General features: G+C 43.1%; 2 protein-coding genes across 3 annotated transcripts in view; one reads left to right on the top strand and one right to left on the bottom strand.

The window, feature by feature from the left end:
• Positions 1–11,608: 11,608 nt before the first annotated feature.
• Positions 11,609–13,439, bottom strand: LOC121700733 (5-hydroxytryptamine receptor 7). Its single transcript, XM_042083934.1, has 2 exons — positions 13,000–13,439; positions 11,609–12,497 (listed from the first exon to the last, which is right to left on the bottom strand). The coding sequence occupies exons 1-2, from the start codon at positions 13,437–13,439 to the stop codon at positions 11,609–11,611; spliced, it is 1,329 nt and encodes a 442-aa protein (XP_041939868.1).
• Positions 13,440–14,793: 1,354 nt separating this feature from the next.
• The window catches only part of pank1b (pantothenate kinase 1b), a 13,663-nt gene continuing 9,835 nt past the window's right edge, over positions 14,794–18,621 (top strand). Inside the window, exon 1 of one of the 2 annotated variants that reach the window (XM_042082905.1) lies at positions 14,794–15,360. In XM_042082905.1, the coding sequence (XP_041938839.1) occupies positions 15,087–15,360 (274 nt within the window). In that variant the 5' untranslated portion in view covers positions 14,794–15,086. Of the gene's footprint in view, positions 15,361–15,760; positions 16,383–18,621 lie in introns of those variants that run through there. The other variant, XM_042082906.1, reaches the window with a different exon arrangement.

The following is an 18,621-nucleotide window of genomic DNA, read 5'->3' as shown; positions in this document are numbered from 1 at the left end:
GCGTTGACAGACAGTTTGAATAAAAAAATAATGAATCCAATGTATTTCCTGAAGACTTCATTTGACTGATATTGCCTTTGATACATTTTTTGTGGAGTACAGAGTTTGGGGGAAAAAAAATTGCAATCTGTCCTATTCTGCAGGGGCCTTGAAGGAATGAAATTATGATCAGACTAAATAAGAGGCTATTAAAAATCCATTTTAATTATTGCAAATGTGAGAGCTAATTAAATGACTAGCCCCAGTGGGCTGCAAAATGTAACCAAGCAAGTGAACTGATCCATCATATGAATTCAGACACAGTGCAGAGAAAAGGCCAGGGCTGCTTGGACTACATTTCAAACGGAGCAACGACCTGCTTTGTGTGTGTGTGTGCATGTGTGTGCGCATGTGTGTGTGTGTGTGTGTGTGTGTGTGTGTGTGTGTGTGCGTGTGTGTGTGTACTTATGTGTGTGTGTGTGTGTGTGTGTGCGTGTGTGTGCTTCATAACCACCGCTACGCCAATATCGCTCTACATTTCTGTCTCCTCGCTGTGGGCATATATTTCGAGTCCAATTCAATGTGGCTGGAAATTCAACCAATATTCAAACTCATTTTTGTCTCAGATTGCTGGGTTTATTTTTACCCTAAGCCTGATGGTGTGTGTGACCACAATATGTGACTGGGAGCTGGGAGTGCTATTGGCAGTGTAGGCGAGCGTGTACTGATAACTGGACGTAGTTAAATTGAATTGAACCTGTGATCACAGGTAGGTCACTGCTCTCGCACTGTCTTGTTTAAAAGTCTCTGATAGCCTATTTAGTATTCAGCCATTTCGGGGGTCAGAAATGCACACAGCCCTGTTAGCAGTGGCCCCATTACTCTCAGACCTAAATAATGGCCTTCAGTTGGAAAAAAAACAACTCTCGATGGCTCATTCCCAAAAATCCTTCTCCCCCGAAAAAGTTATGAGGCAGCAAAAGGGGTGCGATCCATCAGGGCAGAGGTTGTAACGAGATCTTTTAAATACTATTTACGGCCTCCGAAGACAAAAAGAGACACACACGATTGTAGTCAACAATTACCTCCTAAATGTTAGGGAATTACTTTTGCTTTGGTTTATTTGGCTATATTGACAAACCATTTACTCGAATGTAAAGTGTTGGGCACCAAGGGAACTACATTCAGCTGCATCCAAAAACATATATATATTTTTCTCCTAGATCAGGGATTTTCAACCTGCGATCTGGTGTGCAACCTAATGGTTATCCGTAAAGCCATTGCAGATCCCCTTACCATGCATTCAGTAATGTAGTTTCACTGTGAAAATCACTTTATTTGACCTCTCGCCCCTCAACGCTTCTTGGTCAGATTAATAGTGTCACCACCAGTCAAAAAAAAACCCTGTCCTATACTGTAGATCGTTACTGACGCAGGCCAGTACCATGACAGACCAGCTGTGATTACCTGTTCACTCTGCTGCTAGGCAGTTGTGTCCCTTTTAGTAAAAAAGGTAGTGCTCATTATCTCTGTAGCTAGACATTCACCTTCTTCTTCATCTTCTTTCAATCCCATGCTTGTTGACTTGGAGAAATTTGATTTTCTGTTCCATCTCACCCAAGCGTGTATATTTCTCTGAAGTCACAGCCAGCGCATAGCCTGGTGTCCTTCCGCGTGATGCTCTTGGTTTCAACTCTTTTCACAGCGTCAACACTGCCACTTTACCGTGGACTATTGGGGTCAGTCGGAAACTATCAACAAGGTAATAGTGGCAATTAACATGCGAAGTCACAAGTCAATCCCATAGCATCCATCTAAACTTCCTCATTATGAACTCCAAAATAGAACAATGACACGTCTTCTGATTGCTTGTCTAAAAGATAAAAGATAACTTTCTACAGAGGGACACACATTCAGCCTCTTATTTTTTATGGAAGCCAATTTTGTGAACATCCCTGGAGAAACCCTGAATGGACATTCAGAGGACGGTGACAGCGACCATTTGTAAAATGTTTGGCTCTTTTTGTCCCTGATGCATCTGAGGATCAATCTGTCTAATTTTGGATAAGAGCGCCATAAGAAGGACACCGGGGGCGAGAGGGTTGTCTGACACACCACAAGTATCTTGTGTCGTGTTTTTAGATAAATATATTTCAGAGCGGAGCATTACTCCGAGAGGTGTCTGCTTTAATGAGCTTAGCGTAGGCCTAGACGAACAAGGGAATTTCTATTTTCTTTTGTCGTTCCATTCATTCAGAAATAAAAGCACACAGGGCTGCTGGTGGAAAATAAATGGGCTAGCCCACCAGAGATGAATACGTTGACTCTGCTCTTGCCCCACATCTTCTCACCACCTTATGGTACCTTATCATGCCCTCAACGGCTAGTAATAGCTGTCAGCCATTTATCCCTGTCTTTGTGGCTCCGTTAATGAAGTTCGCTGTCACAAGCCCACTTCGCCGGCCTGTCAACCTCCACTGCTTGGACGAGGGTGACAAACCACGCGGGAGGGACGAGGTCGACGAACACCACTGGAGGGACGAGGTCTCGGTCAGGCCGGACAGTAGTCCAATTAGTCGACCCTACGAGCTCTGCTGTGGAGGGGAGCGGACAGAGTGATGCTGTTGCCCTGCCAACCAGGCACCTCGCCCGCACGGGGACAATAGGAGAACAAGAACAAAACAACAAACACTAACAAGTTTTTGTAGAAGAGAGAATTGAAGAGCAGAACTGAATGAACATGACAAAATGCATTAAAGGGAGAGGATGCTCTGGCTTTGAGGTGGTTTCTAAATTACCATGCCGCAGCAGTAAGGGGAAAAAAGAACCTCCCCTCCAGGATCTCCTTGACAGAGAAGGTATGTCAGGACTCTTCTGGCATCAGTGCTATTAATACCGTCATCTCTCGTTGTCCTGGGGCTTGTGGGAATACTCAAACACACACCACACACACACAAATGCTTTCTCTCTCTCTCTCTCTCTCTCACACACACACACACACACACACACACACACAATGATTTATGGGGCTGGAGAGGAGATAGCTGGGGTGCAGACGGCAGAGTTGGGGTCCATGGAACACGTGCTATATGCGGAGAATTGGAGTGAGCCCTCAGGTCGGGAACATCTGTTGGCACTGGACGTGCATGGAGTCCAACACATCAAACATCTCCAGAGAGGTGGTATTTTTTGGGAAGTCTGTGGTGGAGAGTGTGTGTGCATGTGTGTGCTTGTATCTGTGTGTGTGTGTGTGTGTGTGTGTGTGTGTGTGTGTGTGTGTGTGTGTGTGTGCGCGCGTGTGTGGTCATATGTGAATGAATGTATGCATGCACCATAGGGGTTGGCTTGCACTAACCCCCAAAAGAGGGTAGTTTTTTATATTTTTATACTATTTTGATTGGTGTGTGTGAGTCTACGTGTGTGTGTGTGTGTGTGTGTGTGTGTGTGTGTGTGTGTGTGTGTGTGTGTGTGTGCATGTCTGAGTGTGTGTCTACGCACATGCATGCGCATGCATCCTAAACCCAAATCTTGTGCCCGTGAAATGTAGAGACAAGATTATTATGAGGTCAATTCGACTGAAAATTGGAAGCAATAAATATGATGAACAGCCGGTGAACGGCAGTAGAGGATAGAAAACATCACTCTTCTTTCCCTTCTCCCAATTACCATGTAATTTCTGAATGTGTGTGTCTCTCTCTCACTCACACACATACACACACACACACTCACACATTGGGTAGACACCAGTACCCCATAGAAGTGGCTTGATGTCTGCACAGACAAAGAAGTCATAATGCATAACAATTGCTCATTAGCAGGGATGCAGTGTGTGTGGGCCTCGTGAAAATTCATAAATTGACCACATCCATAAATAAATAAATAAATAAATAAATAAATAAATAAATGAGCCAACAAAACCGCAGAGGACTTAAAAGGCCCATGTCAGATTTAGCATAAATGCTAAACATTGGACACCAGGATTGCTTTTTGAATACACAGATGCAATTTATGATCACAGTGGTGAGAGGGCACTGTAGGAGGTGTCTGGGTATGTGTGTGTAGGAGGTGTTTGTGTGTGTGTGTCTGTGTGTGTGTCTGTGTGTGTATGTGTGTGTTTGTATGTGTATGTGTATGTGTATGAGTGTGTGTCTATGTGAGAGAGAGAGAAAGAGCCTGGCAGTTTTCCCCAGCACTGCAGATGAGTATCTCAAGATAAATAGCCAAGCACAGGGAACCCCTGAATAACATCATACCAGCATCGCACTTCAAATACTCCCAAGAACTCTTAGTCAAGGTCAGTTTAGGCAGCAGTGGTGGACGAAGTACACAAATCCTGTACTTGAGTGAAAGTAGAGATACACATGGTCAAATGTTACTCCAGTAAAAGTAGAAGTCCTCCTTTTACATTTCCACTTGAGTGGAAGTACAAAAGTACTTGCCTTCAAATGTACTTAAGTATCAAAAGTAAAAGTCCTGAAATGTATTATGCCTAATACAGTTGCATTGTTGAAATGATTCGGCGCAGACATAGGCATTCATTGAGCCTTTCTCCTCCATTCAAGGACAAAATCAGTTAATACTTGTTGTATGTAGAAATAACTAAAAACAAACTAATGTGATATCTTATCTTAGATACTTCAAAGTAACCACATTTTTCTTTGTTAAATGCTTTACACTTTCGGACCAAATCAAGATGTTCCCTTTTGTGTTTGATAGTGTCAGATTGTCTATCATTTGCTTGATGGCGTCAAGAGGCTAGTTATGGTAACATCAATATTGTGAAAAGGGGTCAACAAGGTACAGTAAATAGTGCATATGACAATAACATAGGTTAGGCAACACCATTATTTGACGCCTAGCTCGCTTAATAGAAAATATACATTTACACATGCTTTTGTACAGTCTTTTTTCCAAAAGGAACTTCAGTTGTACTTCAGCTGTCACAAAATGTAGTGGAGTAAAAAGTAAGATATTTGGCCTCGAAATGTACTGGAGTAAAAGTAAAAAGTTTAACAAAATTGAAATACTCAAGTAGAGTACAGATACATGAAAAAGCAACTTAAGTACAGTAATTGAGTAAATGTACTCAAGTAATGTCCACCACTGTTAGGCAGTGATGCTTTCGTTGTTAATGTTTATTGCAATTATTTCCATTTAAGTGGAAATAAAGGTGAAGTTGCTTTGTTTACTTCAATATATCCTGCACAAATAGTACTCAATAATGACAATGACATTTGAAGCATCACACAAAACCTGTGAAAACAAATTGTCTCTCTAAAAGAAAACGCTTTAGTGTGAGATGTGAGGAAAACTTTTACGGTATTTGGCAAATAGCCACATATGGAATGTTAAAAAGGAAGTTTTGTGGGGCCAACTATGATGCTGATAATGGAACTCTCTTGAAAGGGTCCATAGACATAATTTGCAGTGAGTTCTAAAATGTGCCATTTTTTAAATCGTACAGATGATGTGGAAAGAAAATCAGTATCCGCACAGTAGTTTGAAGCACTTGAAACACAACAAACAAACATTCATTTTGAAGTCTTTTTTAATACAAAAATACAATGGCTCTCCCAGCTTTTTACATGACTTGGTATTATACAATCATCACCTCACAACTGGGTCCATTTTAAACAGCATTGGCCTGTACATAAACACTTTAAGCAAGTGTGTCTGTGTTGTTTTTTTTTTTTTTTAGCCCTGAACAAGAAAAAGTCTTATGTTATCACTGTCTTTTCTCTGAAGTGACTGCCTAGCTTGATGGACTAATTGGTGCATCACCCATGCTTTGGGGTAGACAGGGGCGCAGGAGGCACGGGGGACGTGGGGGATATGTCCCACGCAGTGCTGAAGAGACGGCCGTCGTCCTCCTCACTTTTGATAAGGAAAAAAAGCCTTATATACGCTAAATAAATAATAACCTATAGGGTTTGCGCTAACTATGTAAAACTCCCCATTAACAGCATCACATCACTAACCACAGCCATCTACAGTACTGTAAGACTGCACAATCACATATTCACTCTGTTGGATATCTGAAGCCAGTTTGTCTACTAACAACCATCATTAGAGATGCTTTTCGTTTGGAGAGGCATACTGGTAGGCCATCAAAAGCATAACATTTTCGGTTTGGTTTGGGATCTAATTTACTTTTGGACTGTTTGATTATATTGCTAAATGTTGGGACTGATGGGCACTGAACTCTGGGAGATATTTGATGGTTCACTGTTATGTTTCATGCAGTTGAAAAAGTGTCAGGATTTCCACCGCTGTTTATTGCGAGACAAGGCAGCCATTCATTGAATAGGGGTTGTGCTGTAATAGAAACCTTTTTGCGTAGTCAAGTAGCCTAAATTGAGTTATTGTTTAATTATGCATGATTTAGTAGGCTACTTTTTATTAAATTCGTAGGCTGGAATGCCTTGAGTCACGCAACAATTGCGTTAAATGTAGTAGGCTTCAATGCTCGAAAGGGGCGGCAAGACAATGAGCTTGAGAACGTGTGTTGGAGACCCATGGTAGGAAAACGACTTTATTAATCCAACCAACAATATAATAGAATATTAAGAAGAGGTGTTATTTCATTGACTTAAATCTTAAATCGAAGCAATGTCTTCTAGTGCTGGTGGACTGATGGCAATTGTTGGTATGGTATAGGCAAATATGGGAACCTGCCTTTATTTGTCTGGCTATAAACAGAATCAATCCCGCATAATTTGAGGATTTATGGTAGCCTATCTCCTGCTCAACATGACATTAGCTGTTATGTTTATTGATAACAAACTCAACTAGCCTACTGATCAACTCGTTTTCACTAGCCTAACTATAAAATACAAGTATATAGGCCTACCCAAAGTTTTTGTTCTAAGACATTTATTTCAAACATAATTTCAAGACACAAATTGGATACTTTTTACCTTGGTGCATAAATCCCAGAGAGTAGGCTACCACACCCCAGAGTGATGGGCCTTTCTTACGCGTTCAGTGTGGGGTATAAACAAGCTGAGAATTTAGCGGTGTCACGTCTGGCTGTCACAGACATGGGGAGCTCTTTGAAGCTTGGGGTAATGTGGTACAGTTACTACAGTAACAGTATTTTATTTTACTTCTTATGTAATATATTTTTTTTTTCAATTTTATAAATGCTTTGTTTAAATGCTGTTGGAACAAATAGTAGTTGATTATAAAGGCAACTTTCTGTTGCAATTTTCTGTGTGTTCTGGACTGGTAACTTGTTAAGCCAACATGTTCTAACATTGCATAAATATTAACTGCACACACATAGTGGAGAGTTGATTTGGTTTATACCAGACAATTTAGGTACTGTAGGCCTAACTAGGCTATTTGATCATGTAGTCTATGTTTGGATCATAGGCATGATGATTCATTCATGGCTTCATAAAATATCAACATCATGTTGCTTTTAGAGTATTCTACCATTGGCCCAAGTAGTGTAAAATAAATCTAAAAAAATTAAATAAAAGTAGAATTGCACATAGCAAGAAGCTGGTCTGAGGGCAGATCTGGCGTTGTGCTCATCTCACAGTTTTGACAATTTTAATCAAAAAATATTTTGAAAACAATCAATGGTATTATCTTAATATTCTGGCAAGTTTAAAACATGATGGTCGAAAGTGGGCCAGAGGTGGCAATCCGATATCTGGAAATCTGATCTCACTATGGGTTTGTGTTCACAATTTGGTCCCCCTCACTTTCAAAATATCTCCTGCGCCCCTAGGGGTAGACATTTGCTTTTGGCCTCAAGAGAAGCCAACTGATGTTACTATGTGCTCTGGGTGAGTCAATGACTGAGTCACTTTTGAAGACATGACAAACACCCACACAAATAGTTACTCAGAAAAAAGCTAATACAAATGGGCAGAACGTTTTCAGACAGCTGATGCATTTGCTCATTCTGAATTGATGTCCACTGCACATTTAAAGCTAAATTGGGCATGGTTGATTTTTAAATGTTTTTATATAATGTGAACGTTTTCACTAAGAAGAGTACTTGGAAACACATTTTTGCTCATCATGAATCTCCGATGACAACTTCTTACCAGCTACTTTACATAGATAACCAATCTCTGTACAAACAAATGTGAACACCAAGCTAATTACAGTTCAAGCTGATGTGGAGACTTTGCTCTGGGATGCACACTTCGGATTTCACAACAGAGACAGCCAAGGGAAAGAATGTTCCTCCGGGACCGAGTGGCCCTCGTGTGTCCTGCTGAGTCGGCGGCAAGGGAACCGTTTGTGACAGCGCCCATTTGTTTCTCTTGCAGAAGCTACACAGCTGCTCCAATGAGTCCGAGTGTTCTCCCAAGGGTGTCCATTTTAAACCACCGCCTTATAGCAATTAGGCCACTCCTTTCCCCTCATCTCCCCACACCACTGCCCTCTGTCCCTTTGATGCCATTCAAAATGGAGGTTGGTTTGTTTTTTCACCTAACAGAGAAAACAGTGCAAAAAACCTTAGTAAATAAATACATAAATATGCAACAAATAAATACATAAATAAATAAATAAATTGGTAGTTGTAAATAGGACAGTAAAACCCAAGTAGAGGGAAGAAGCTGTAATGCTGTCTCTCAGGATGGGAGAAAAGAAAAAGAAGAGAGCTCAAGGTCACTGTATGTGTTCCGCGCGATTGTTCCGTTATCTCTGCTGTCACCATGGAGACAATGCAAGTGAGCCAGGGCAACATTCCATTTACTCAGAGGCCACTTTCCCATAATTCCCTCTGATCTATAAATCCATGAGATACCCCCACTGAGGGGCTTTACCGTCAGACCACTTTATCCTTCTCTTTTCACAGTATCTATTTCTTTTTTTCTCACTCTCCATTTTTTTCCTTCTTTCTTGTTCTCTCACAGACACACACACACACACACACACACAGTAGCCGCGTCTTAATCACAGTTCCCACTGTTGTTCACCCCATTTCACATTCTGTCAGTTCTCTCGTTGCCTGAGTGGGTAACACCAATGGCTCATTGCCACTGATGCTCCATCTGTCTGGAGCACAAGGATGCAGCGCTTAATGATTAATGCAGTGGACTGCACTTGGTGTATCATGGCACCTATAGAGATTCTCAGTTACATCTACTGTACACATGCCTATATTCCGCGGTCCGTCAATTTTCTTGACAGTCATCATTTGAAAGTGTTCTGGCTCTCTCTGGTTGATTTCATCTCCTTGAAACATGGTGTTTTTTTATTTCTCTTCCACACATCTTTTCTCATCTATTCTTTCTTTGCTGAGTGTAACAGAAGGAACTACCATCAACCCAACAGTATGTGTTTCTGTCAGCAGTGGGGGAAAAATAAAGCAAAAAGAGGGAAAAAAAATGAATGAAACTTTAAAAAATAGCGTAGCGCACTGCCAAGTTCTGGCGTCGATGCTGCTGATGAAAGGGGAATTATCCTGGTAGCACAAGTGCTCAGGAGAGTCATGAGTCATCACCCTCTCCATTCTGTGTAGCAGGTGGTTAGCCATAACTGTAAATCATCGAAATACTGTTTAGGAGACAAGGGGGAAAAATGAACATTAAAAAACATCCTTTTCTGAATTCAAGTGGCTGTGCTGCTCGGAGAAGAGCATTCTCCTCACTGTGCTGCACTCGCTGACACCTCCACATCTGGACGGGGAGGGGTTTTTTTTTTTTTGGGGGGGGGGGGGGCGTGACCAAGATGATTTAAGGGATGCCATCTGCCTTTGTCGCCGTGACAACAGCAGTGAAAGCACCTGCGAAAGTCTTTGCTCTCTTTCGTCTTCTATCCAGCCAACAGATAATTAAATATGGCAGCTAATAATGAGACTCGCGTCCTGCTGTCTTTCCCCCAGAGCTTGTTATCAAACCTACATCTGAAGCCGACCAGCGAGCTGCCATATTAGAATGAGGGACGGGGAGGGGGAGAGTCTGGTGCAGGACTTGTTGAGGAACGGCTGGAGTTCACATCAAACATTAAACGTTCAAGCAGGTTTGAATCAATGTCGTGTGTCTTTTGCTGGTCAATCATTTAAACGAAATAAGTGTGTGTTTGTGGAATGCTAGTGGAGCATGAACAAAATTAGCGAGTGACTATTAAGTTTTGTGTGACTAAAGTATGCATGTAGGCACACTAATCTATTTCCTCTTTGCTGCACTAGAACACCTGCTCTGTTTCTCTTGATGATTTGCATTTGTGAAGTAGGTTTTCTTGGGCTCAAACAGGGGCAGCCGTCGCCTCTTGAGGGGCAGCCGTGGCCTACTGGTTAGGGGTTCAGGCTTGTAAACGAAGGGTTGCCGGTTCGATGCCTGACCAGTAGGAAAAATGTGGACAGGGGAAGTGGTTGACCATTTCTCTTCCATGCCCACATTCACAGCTGAAGTGCCCTTGAGCAAGGCACATAACCCCCACTGCTCCCCGAGCGCCGCTATAGCAGGCAGCTCACTGCGTCGGGATTAGTGTGTGCTTCACCTCCCTGTGTGTTCACTGTGTGCTGAGTGTGTTTCACTAATTCACGGATTGGGATAAATGCAGAGACCAAATTTCCCTCACAGGATCAAAAGAGTATATATACTTATACTTAAAAAGCCTATTTTAGTTTACATCTGTCTGAATTATCTCAGTAACGTAGGCTTTAAACATTCTGAGAAAGACGTTTGTGGTATCGCGCTCACCATGTCAATATAACTCTACAAGCACTCCATCTGTAAAAACACAAACATGGCACCACTACAGCCAGTATGGGCTATTAGAACTTTTTCTTAAAGTAATGGGACTAAAACTGTTCCAGCCAGACAAAAACAAATTCAGTGAGGACATGTGTGTGGCTCTACATTGCGGTCAGCGTTAATAACACTCTTCTGCAGTTACTGATAGCAAGGACATATTTCTGTGCGTTGGCTACATCTGACCTGGTTAAGCCAAACTAAAAAACGAATCCACTCATAAATCATAGGCACCACTGAGACCGAGGTGTACAACGAGCTCATTCTAGAACATTATACCGGACATTATGCTCCTCGCAGCAGGAGAGGCAGGCCAGTGACAGCCTCCCGAGCAGGGAAAAGACTTAGGAGAAGTAATAGGGCCCTTTGAGAGGACTCCTCATCCTTCATACCGCCCTGGGGGCTGGGACTCTCTGCCAGGCTGGCAGGTATTGCCCAGTCACGTGCCTCTGCCTCATGAATGCAGCACAAATAACGATTTGGAGCTTCGTCGCTGGTCGCAAAAAATGTCACTCTTTTTCCTCTGTTTACTCCATACAGTCTATATGGACTAAAGTTTGAGGTAAGAACCGAGAGTTTGGTTTGTTCCTCCAAGTGTAAGAAAGGAGGGAGGTGGGTGAGGTTAAATTGATGCCCTATACACTTTACACTTCATTTCCTCCTGATGGGCAAATCCATAAGCATAGATCAGGAGTTGCAGGGGTGAATGTGGCACCTCGGGAGTGAGTGGAAGATGGATTGTTACCCCCTTAAGGTCCACGGCACAAACATGCGCTTTACTCAAGATCTACGACTCCTTCACTCTGCCATTTTCTTCTTTTTTTTTTTGCAAATCTGACTCTCTCTTCAAGAGTGTGTGATATGAAACCCAGTGCCCCGCTCCCAGTGAGCTAAATTCCCCACGTCCTTTACAGCAGGGTCCTGCCAGCCTGACCTGACCCAGCGACTAATGCACCATGTTGGGGCTTCTCCGTCAGCTTGAGGGCCTCGTGCATGCTGGCGGCGGACAGCTTGCGGTTGATGTTGCGGTAGCGGCAGCGGATGAGGTTGTTGTAGGTGGTGCGCAGGTCGCGGTTGAAGAAGGCGTAGATGAAGGGGTTGACCAGCGAGTTGGTGTAGCCCAGCCACAGAAACGTCCGCTCCAGCCACAGCGGCACGCAGCTGCACTCCACGCCGCAGACGAACGGCCGCGCCGTGGACAGCAGGAAGAAGGGCAGCCAGCAGACGCTGAAGGCGCCCACCACCACGCCCAGCGTGGCCGCCGCCTTCTGCTCGCGCCGGAAGATGGACAGCGTCTTGCGGTCGCTGCGGAGCAGGCGCGAGAAGCTGGCGCACTCCTCCGCCTCGCGCTGGAGCTTGAGGGCGGCCGCCGCGCACTCCGCGCCCATCATCCCCGAGCGCCGGCCGCCGCCGCCCGTGCCGTCCCTCCCCCCCTCCTCCTCGTCCTCCTCCTTGTCCTCGCCCGCCCTGGGCCTGGCTGCTGCCGCAGACGCCGCGCGCGGGAACCCGGCGATGGTGTGCTTGGCGGCGCTGACCTTGGCCGCGCGGTAGATGCGGTAGTACATGTAGAGCATCACGGACATGGGGATGTAGAAGGCCACAGCCGTGGAGTAAACGGTGTAGCCCAGGTCCTGGCTGATCAGGCACACGTGGCCGTCGTTGACGTTCTGGGCCCAGCCGAACAGAGGGGGGAGAGTGATTGACGCGGAGAGGAGCCATACAGAAAACACCATCTTGGCCATGCACCTTCCATTTTGACGCACGGGATACGTTAATGGCTTGGTTATACCCATGTATCTGGGGTGAGGAAATAGGTGAGCAAAAAAGACAAACATCTCAGATCTAAGAGAATTTGGATGCAATTGGTATTCCATGCAAATAAGCTATAGGCTTTCTTAGAGCACATTTCGTTTTGGCATTTCACTTAATTGATCAATAATTCACAGCAGACAGAAAACGCTCTGCTTAATGCAAGTGGCTTAGCCAAAAGATAAGTAATCAATCATTATTTTGTTTTGTTTTGTTTGTGAGTTCACTGCTGGATGCTGTTGAAACCCCCCTCATATGCTGTATTGCTGTTGTTTATTAAATAGCACCTCCAACCTCACAAACAGTATATCATCTACTACAGTATGCCAAGGTACAGTTTAGCATAAACAGCATACAGTCATTTCTATTTATCATCCACTGAATTATTGGCCACAATCTTTACTTCTATCCCATTACATGGAACTTTTAAAAATCAAAATAGTTTTTCCCCTGAGTAAAGTGAAAATCACACAAACATACTCCTACTCACCGATCAATGCTGATCACACAGAGCGTCATGATTGATGCGGTGCAACACATCACGTCCATGGCTATAAACACATTGCAGAAGACCCGGCCAAAAATCCACTGACCACCAATTAGGTCGGTAATGCTGACAAACGGCATCACAGCCACGGCAACTGACAGGTCCGCGATGGCCAGAGACACGATAAGGTAATTAGAGGGCTGTTTAAGCTTCTTTACGAAACACACAGACATGACCACCAGTAAATTCCCACATATGGTTAGAAAAGTGAGCAACGTCAAAATTAAACCAATCACCATCTTTTCCACGCGCCCGTAGTTCAGGATGTACTCGCCGCAACTCGTCTCATTATCCATCGGGCTTGAACTTGTCAAAGTTGCCACGGTCGTCTCTTGCGCATGCAGCAGGCGCAAGTCCATCACCTCCGAGGTCAATCCGGCCATTACGAGTTCCTTTATAGGGTCTTTGGTAAAAGACGGTTTCATGGTAATGTTGGTGACCTATCCCTGGTCCTGAAAACCTCTCACTTTACGTATCCCAATAGGTGATCAGTGATTATCACCATCTTCAAACCCTGCCAGCCTTTGTTGCGCGTTAAATATTTAGTACACATGAGTCAAATTTCAAGTAAGGTAAAATGTGCCTTACACATAAAGATTCGTTTGACTTGCAGTGTGTCGTAGCAGGACGCAAGGTCTACTTTCACACTCAAAGTCCCACTGAACTGCTCCACCAGCAGATCGTGCATATATCAAGGTGACGTCAGAGAGACGCGGTAAAGCCAAAAAGACGCACCTGAATCTTTTTAAGTGTGATATCACTGTTTGGACAAATATTTCTAAAATTCCGAGTTTTATGATGTTAGGTGACATTTTTTTGTTGTTCTTTTTTGTCATAGGTGGGTGGAAAACTGAAGAGAAAAAACATGTCAACTTGGCACTATCTAAGGTCCAAAAAAGATGTTGTAGGCCTAACGCAACAACCCAATACTCGTCTGCCATCATGTGGCTGTAGGTAGTAGTACGAGGCGGAAACACATACAGTCCTGAATATACTCAGAAAATTTAATTCGTGAAACTTCCGGTATGTCTACTGTTTAAGTAGTTTAATTTATGCTTTCTTGCTTGTTTGTTTAAGCTTACTTGTTCATTGTTCAGACAAATAGCCTACTTTTGCGCATCCCCTGATAAGAATATCGGTTAACTTGTTGGAAAAAAAATAATCACTTGCTTTGAATGAATTAAGTTGAATTTCTGTGTTGAGCAATGAGTAAGTGTAATTTTGGTCTATGCTCCATTATCCTAAGGAGTTAAAACACAATTAAGCTGGTCAAGACCAGAGTAGATTACTTGAGCGTAGCCTGCTCAAACAGCCTGATCTAGGTTACATGGTTTGTTTCAACGTCTCCATCATCATCTCCTTGCCTTGGAATATTATAGGGCCAACAATAGAAATAAGAATAAGAAAGAAAAAAAGGTATAGGCTACATGATTATGCAAAATAGGTTTTATTCAACAGCATTGAAATGAAGAGGTAGACTTAACAATATAGGCCTACAGTTTCTTCACAAACTTTGTTGTGTGGGCGAGTGGGCCCACAACCAGACTGACGGGTGAACAAACCAATTTTAAGCATCATTATAGTCCAGCGAACGTTGGCTAGGTTAAATACTGGACAATAGGTTTGAGGTACTTTGCTGAATTAGTTCTTGTGTCTGCAAGCTTTAAGAACAAATTGTGGTGATGTGACGTCCTTGAAGGGGGTGTGGATATTTGTTCTGTATGATGACGTAACATACCGGCCCTTACACTCGGAAGCTGAGGAAGACAGGAGAGTAAAAGAAGTATGACCGACAGTGACCCCGACCGAGTGTTTTAACTGGAACAGTCGTTGCCATCGTTCAGTTTTTGACTGTTTCCGTTTTTTACAGGGGGCACATAAAAACGACACTGTTTACATCGTCTCATAGGCCTGTCCTAAATGATTTTTAGGTCGTCGGCGTAGTCAGATAGATCGAGGCGAATAAGAATCGTGTGGGCAAGAATCGTGTGGGCATTCGGGTTTCCTATTTTCGGTCGTTTTGAGTAAATATGGAAAATGACCAAGATAATGATCCGAACGGAACAAGTTCTCAATACCTGAATGGCACAGTGAATGGATTTCATCCATCACAACAAAGCAACGGAGGAGGCATAGGGCACAATTCGTCTAAAGGCAGTGGGGGTGAGAACAGTCACAGCAGTAGCCATAGCGGCATCGAAAATATCCACCATCTTCACCACCCGGACGTACACAATAATGGATCGCCAGCAAAACGATGCAGGCGTCGAAGGAGAATGGACTCGGGCAAAAAGAACAGACCTCGTAAGTTGAATGTGATTTTACGCCACTGTTGATGCAAACACCACATCATATATTATTTGTGGAACCTTGTTATTAAACAATAATGGGTGATGTGTTTGGATTTCATCCAGCTGTTCATTTTCTTTAATGACCTAAAAGCCGATGAAATGTCAAGGCACATTAAATAGGCAACGCATAGACGACGGTTAGGCCTTTTAACATGAAATTAGTCTACATTAATCGTGGCGGCAACTACCACTGTTATTTATTTGCTGTCCTTGAAAATGAAGACTGTTGGTAGTTATAAAGACCGTTGATAATGTTTTATCTCTGTTTCACGTATACAAAAATAGCCTAGATAACATCACACTATAGGCCTAATATTATTTTGCACTGTTTTCTCAGGCATCCCCAATAAGATGAAGATGTAGGCCTATTGAAACTGTTGACCAGAGATGCTGCTCGGTTCAAAGATCTCTCAGTAGCTACATTATCAGTCAGTTCTGGTGGCGTTGATACAAGCTATCAAATTCCAAAGCAAGGTTCGACATGTCATTCTTCTCCCACAACTAGGCTATAGACCAAATAACCGAAGTCACATCGTGCTCCTTGCGTCTTCTAAAAGCTCCTCCGTCTTCTAAAAGGTTCTTGATATGTCTTATCAAACCTATCGCGTCGAACGACAAAACAGACCCCTGGGGTCTTTGATGGTTTTGTATTGGGGAAAAAAATGGTGTTTTCGATAGTGTCTTTTCATTGGTCGGCTCATAGTCAGACGGTGTGTTAAGTTCTTGCTGATTCGTCGAACTTGCGGCTATAGCCAATGAGAGCAGTATACTTGTCTTGGGGGCTGGCTGAAGAAGCGCGAAGTCCCGTCTTCTGTCATATACGCTATTGCATACTTTCTAGAAATTATGGCTCTTAACCGGTTGGTACAACTTTGCCCATGAAGTTCACACCTTCGTGACAGTAGTTATTAGAGTCACCTCAGCGTGTGCGCACTGCAGCTATGATACTGAAAATCTTGGACGTGAAGAAACCAGGTATGTAAATTGCCTTTGCGCAAATTGGTTCGATAGCCTGATCAATGATTGGATTTATTCTTGCCTTGGCTACCGCATTCGTTTGTCAATTTATTTGGGAAAAGTTATCACGATGCAAATGCGCACTAACAGAATGAATTGGCCAACTAGCCCTCACTTTTTGAACGCAGAAGTATCTGTTTGCGACAGTCTATTGAGAGGCCTATTGTAACTTGTGTCTGAATCGTGCACTGTGCCGTAATTCAGCCAAGAGGTCACCATTCCGAGTTTCTGTTAATGTGGACTGACCGGTATTCTTTAAAACACAGACTGGGCTAGTACAACTCGGCAGTCTGGTCATGCAACTGCTGCAAAAAAAACAAACGTCAATTTATCTAACCGCTGAAAGGCAAATGAATGCAAAATGACATAAGTACAGCAGATCAGGTCTGTTACATAAGACAACCTGTAGACAAGGTAGATTAGGTTGTGAATGATTATAGCAAGGTAGGGACGAAGCCACAATCATTTTCATCTACACCAGTGTGTCTCAAACTTTTTCAGACCACTTAACCAATAAAAAAAAAATATTGTCTTTGCACCTTGCTTATTGTGTCAGAGGATTCATATGATTTAAACAGGCACAGCTTACTTAGGCTGTGTTGCAGAACAAATTTGTTCAATATTGCAAACACTTCATCTTTATTATATTTTACCACGTCTGCTCGCGGACTACTTGGGATAGCTTGCAGACCACCAGTGGTCCCCGGACCACACTTGAAACACTGATCTACACCATTTCATTGGCCAGCTACATGTATCATTGGCATATTATAAACGTCGCTTCTAAACACATAATCATGTTCTGTCCTTTCAATGCATAATGTCCACAATCTACAGGAGAGACCAGTGGTGTAATCTAGTTAGCTGTAGTGTGTATACTGTGATGTAGTCTTGTTAGCTGTAGTGGGTATACTGTGATCAACCCCAAATGTTAATACATATCCTTGCCTATTTTAAGTGGGTATACTGAGATAGTGATGCTTTTTAAGTGGGTATGCTGGGTAGTCCAGCGTATCACGTAAACTACACCCCTGTGAGAGACTACTGCTGTTCGCCCTATTCCAGGTGACAACTGTTATGCACATGTACAGTACAGAGACAGAGAGTTAGAGAGACAGCGAGAGAGTATAGTGTTAGGCTGTCACGTGGCAAAGTTGTCTGGGAGGTCCAAACCTGGACGTCTTTAGACATTGCTATGTTACAGGACTCACAAAAAATGAGTTAGGTTGCTCCCCTGAAATACAGGTTATGAGCATGATTGACTGTGTAGTGTGTATGGAGATGTATGTTGGTGACTGAGTACGTAATACTTACTGAACTGTGTACATTTAGGCCAGGTGACAGCTAATACCCCCATATAATACAGAGACTGAGAGCGAAAGATGTAGAGACAGAGAGAAAGAGAGAGGGAGCACAAGACTATGGTACAAAAAAGTTGGAGGTCTTTAGGTATTTCTATGTAACTGAAATCACAAAAAATGGGTTAGGATGCTCCCCCAAATGAAGCCAGTGAGCACGATTGACTATGTGTGTGTGTGTGTTGGTGAGTGAGTGGGCTTGTATAGACCCTTTCAAGAGAGTTCCATTATCAGCATCATACATGTAGTTGGCCCCACAAGGCTTCCGTTTTAACATTCCATATGTTATCTTAATGCAGAGGCATTGTTTTTGGTTTTATTGTTGAAAGGGTCCATACTGATCTGTGTAAGTGACTGAGTAGTACTTTGTACTCTGAGCCTAACCACAAGGAGTAAACACACCTTTCACCTACATGTGTTGCTGCCAGTTGAACGTTTAATGAGTTCGACACACAGACCAGCCGTTTCTGCGGGTTTGATCTGCGGGGTCGGGCTGCTACGTGCGGATTAATGAGTTTTAATCATATCTGGTTGATCGGAAACAAATCAGTGTCATAGTGGGTTTGCACACCGTTTTGTATATCACATTGCACTTCTCTGCTTTTTTTGCACTTCTGGTTAGAAGCAAAGTGCGTTTCGTTGTCTTTGTACTTCTACTCTGCACAATGACAATAAAGTTGAATCTGACCTAATCTAATCTAATCTAACATTGTATCTGCTACTGCTGGTACATACTGTACTCATGTTACTAGAATATAGGGACATAGGTTTGTGAGTGTGTCAAGCTGTTGAGTAATGTTTTATTCTGACTGCGGTCAGCTAAACCTGATTAGGGCATT

Source organism: Alosa sapidissima, chromosome 24, assembly GCF_018492685.1.
Source record: "Alosa sapidissima isolate fAloSap1 chromosome 24, fAloSap1.pri, whole genome shotgun sequence".
Taxonomy (NCBI): Eukaryota; Metazoa; Chordata; class Actinopteri; order Clupeiformes; family Clupeidae; genus Alosa; species Alosa sapidissima.
Note: the sequence above shows the minus strand (reverse complement) of the source record. Positions and strands in the feature narration are given on the sequence as shown.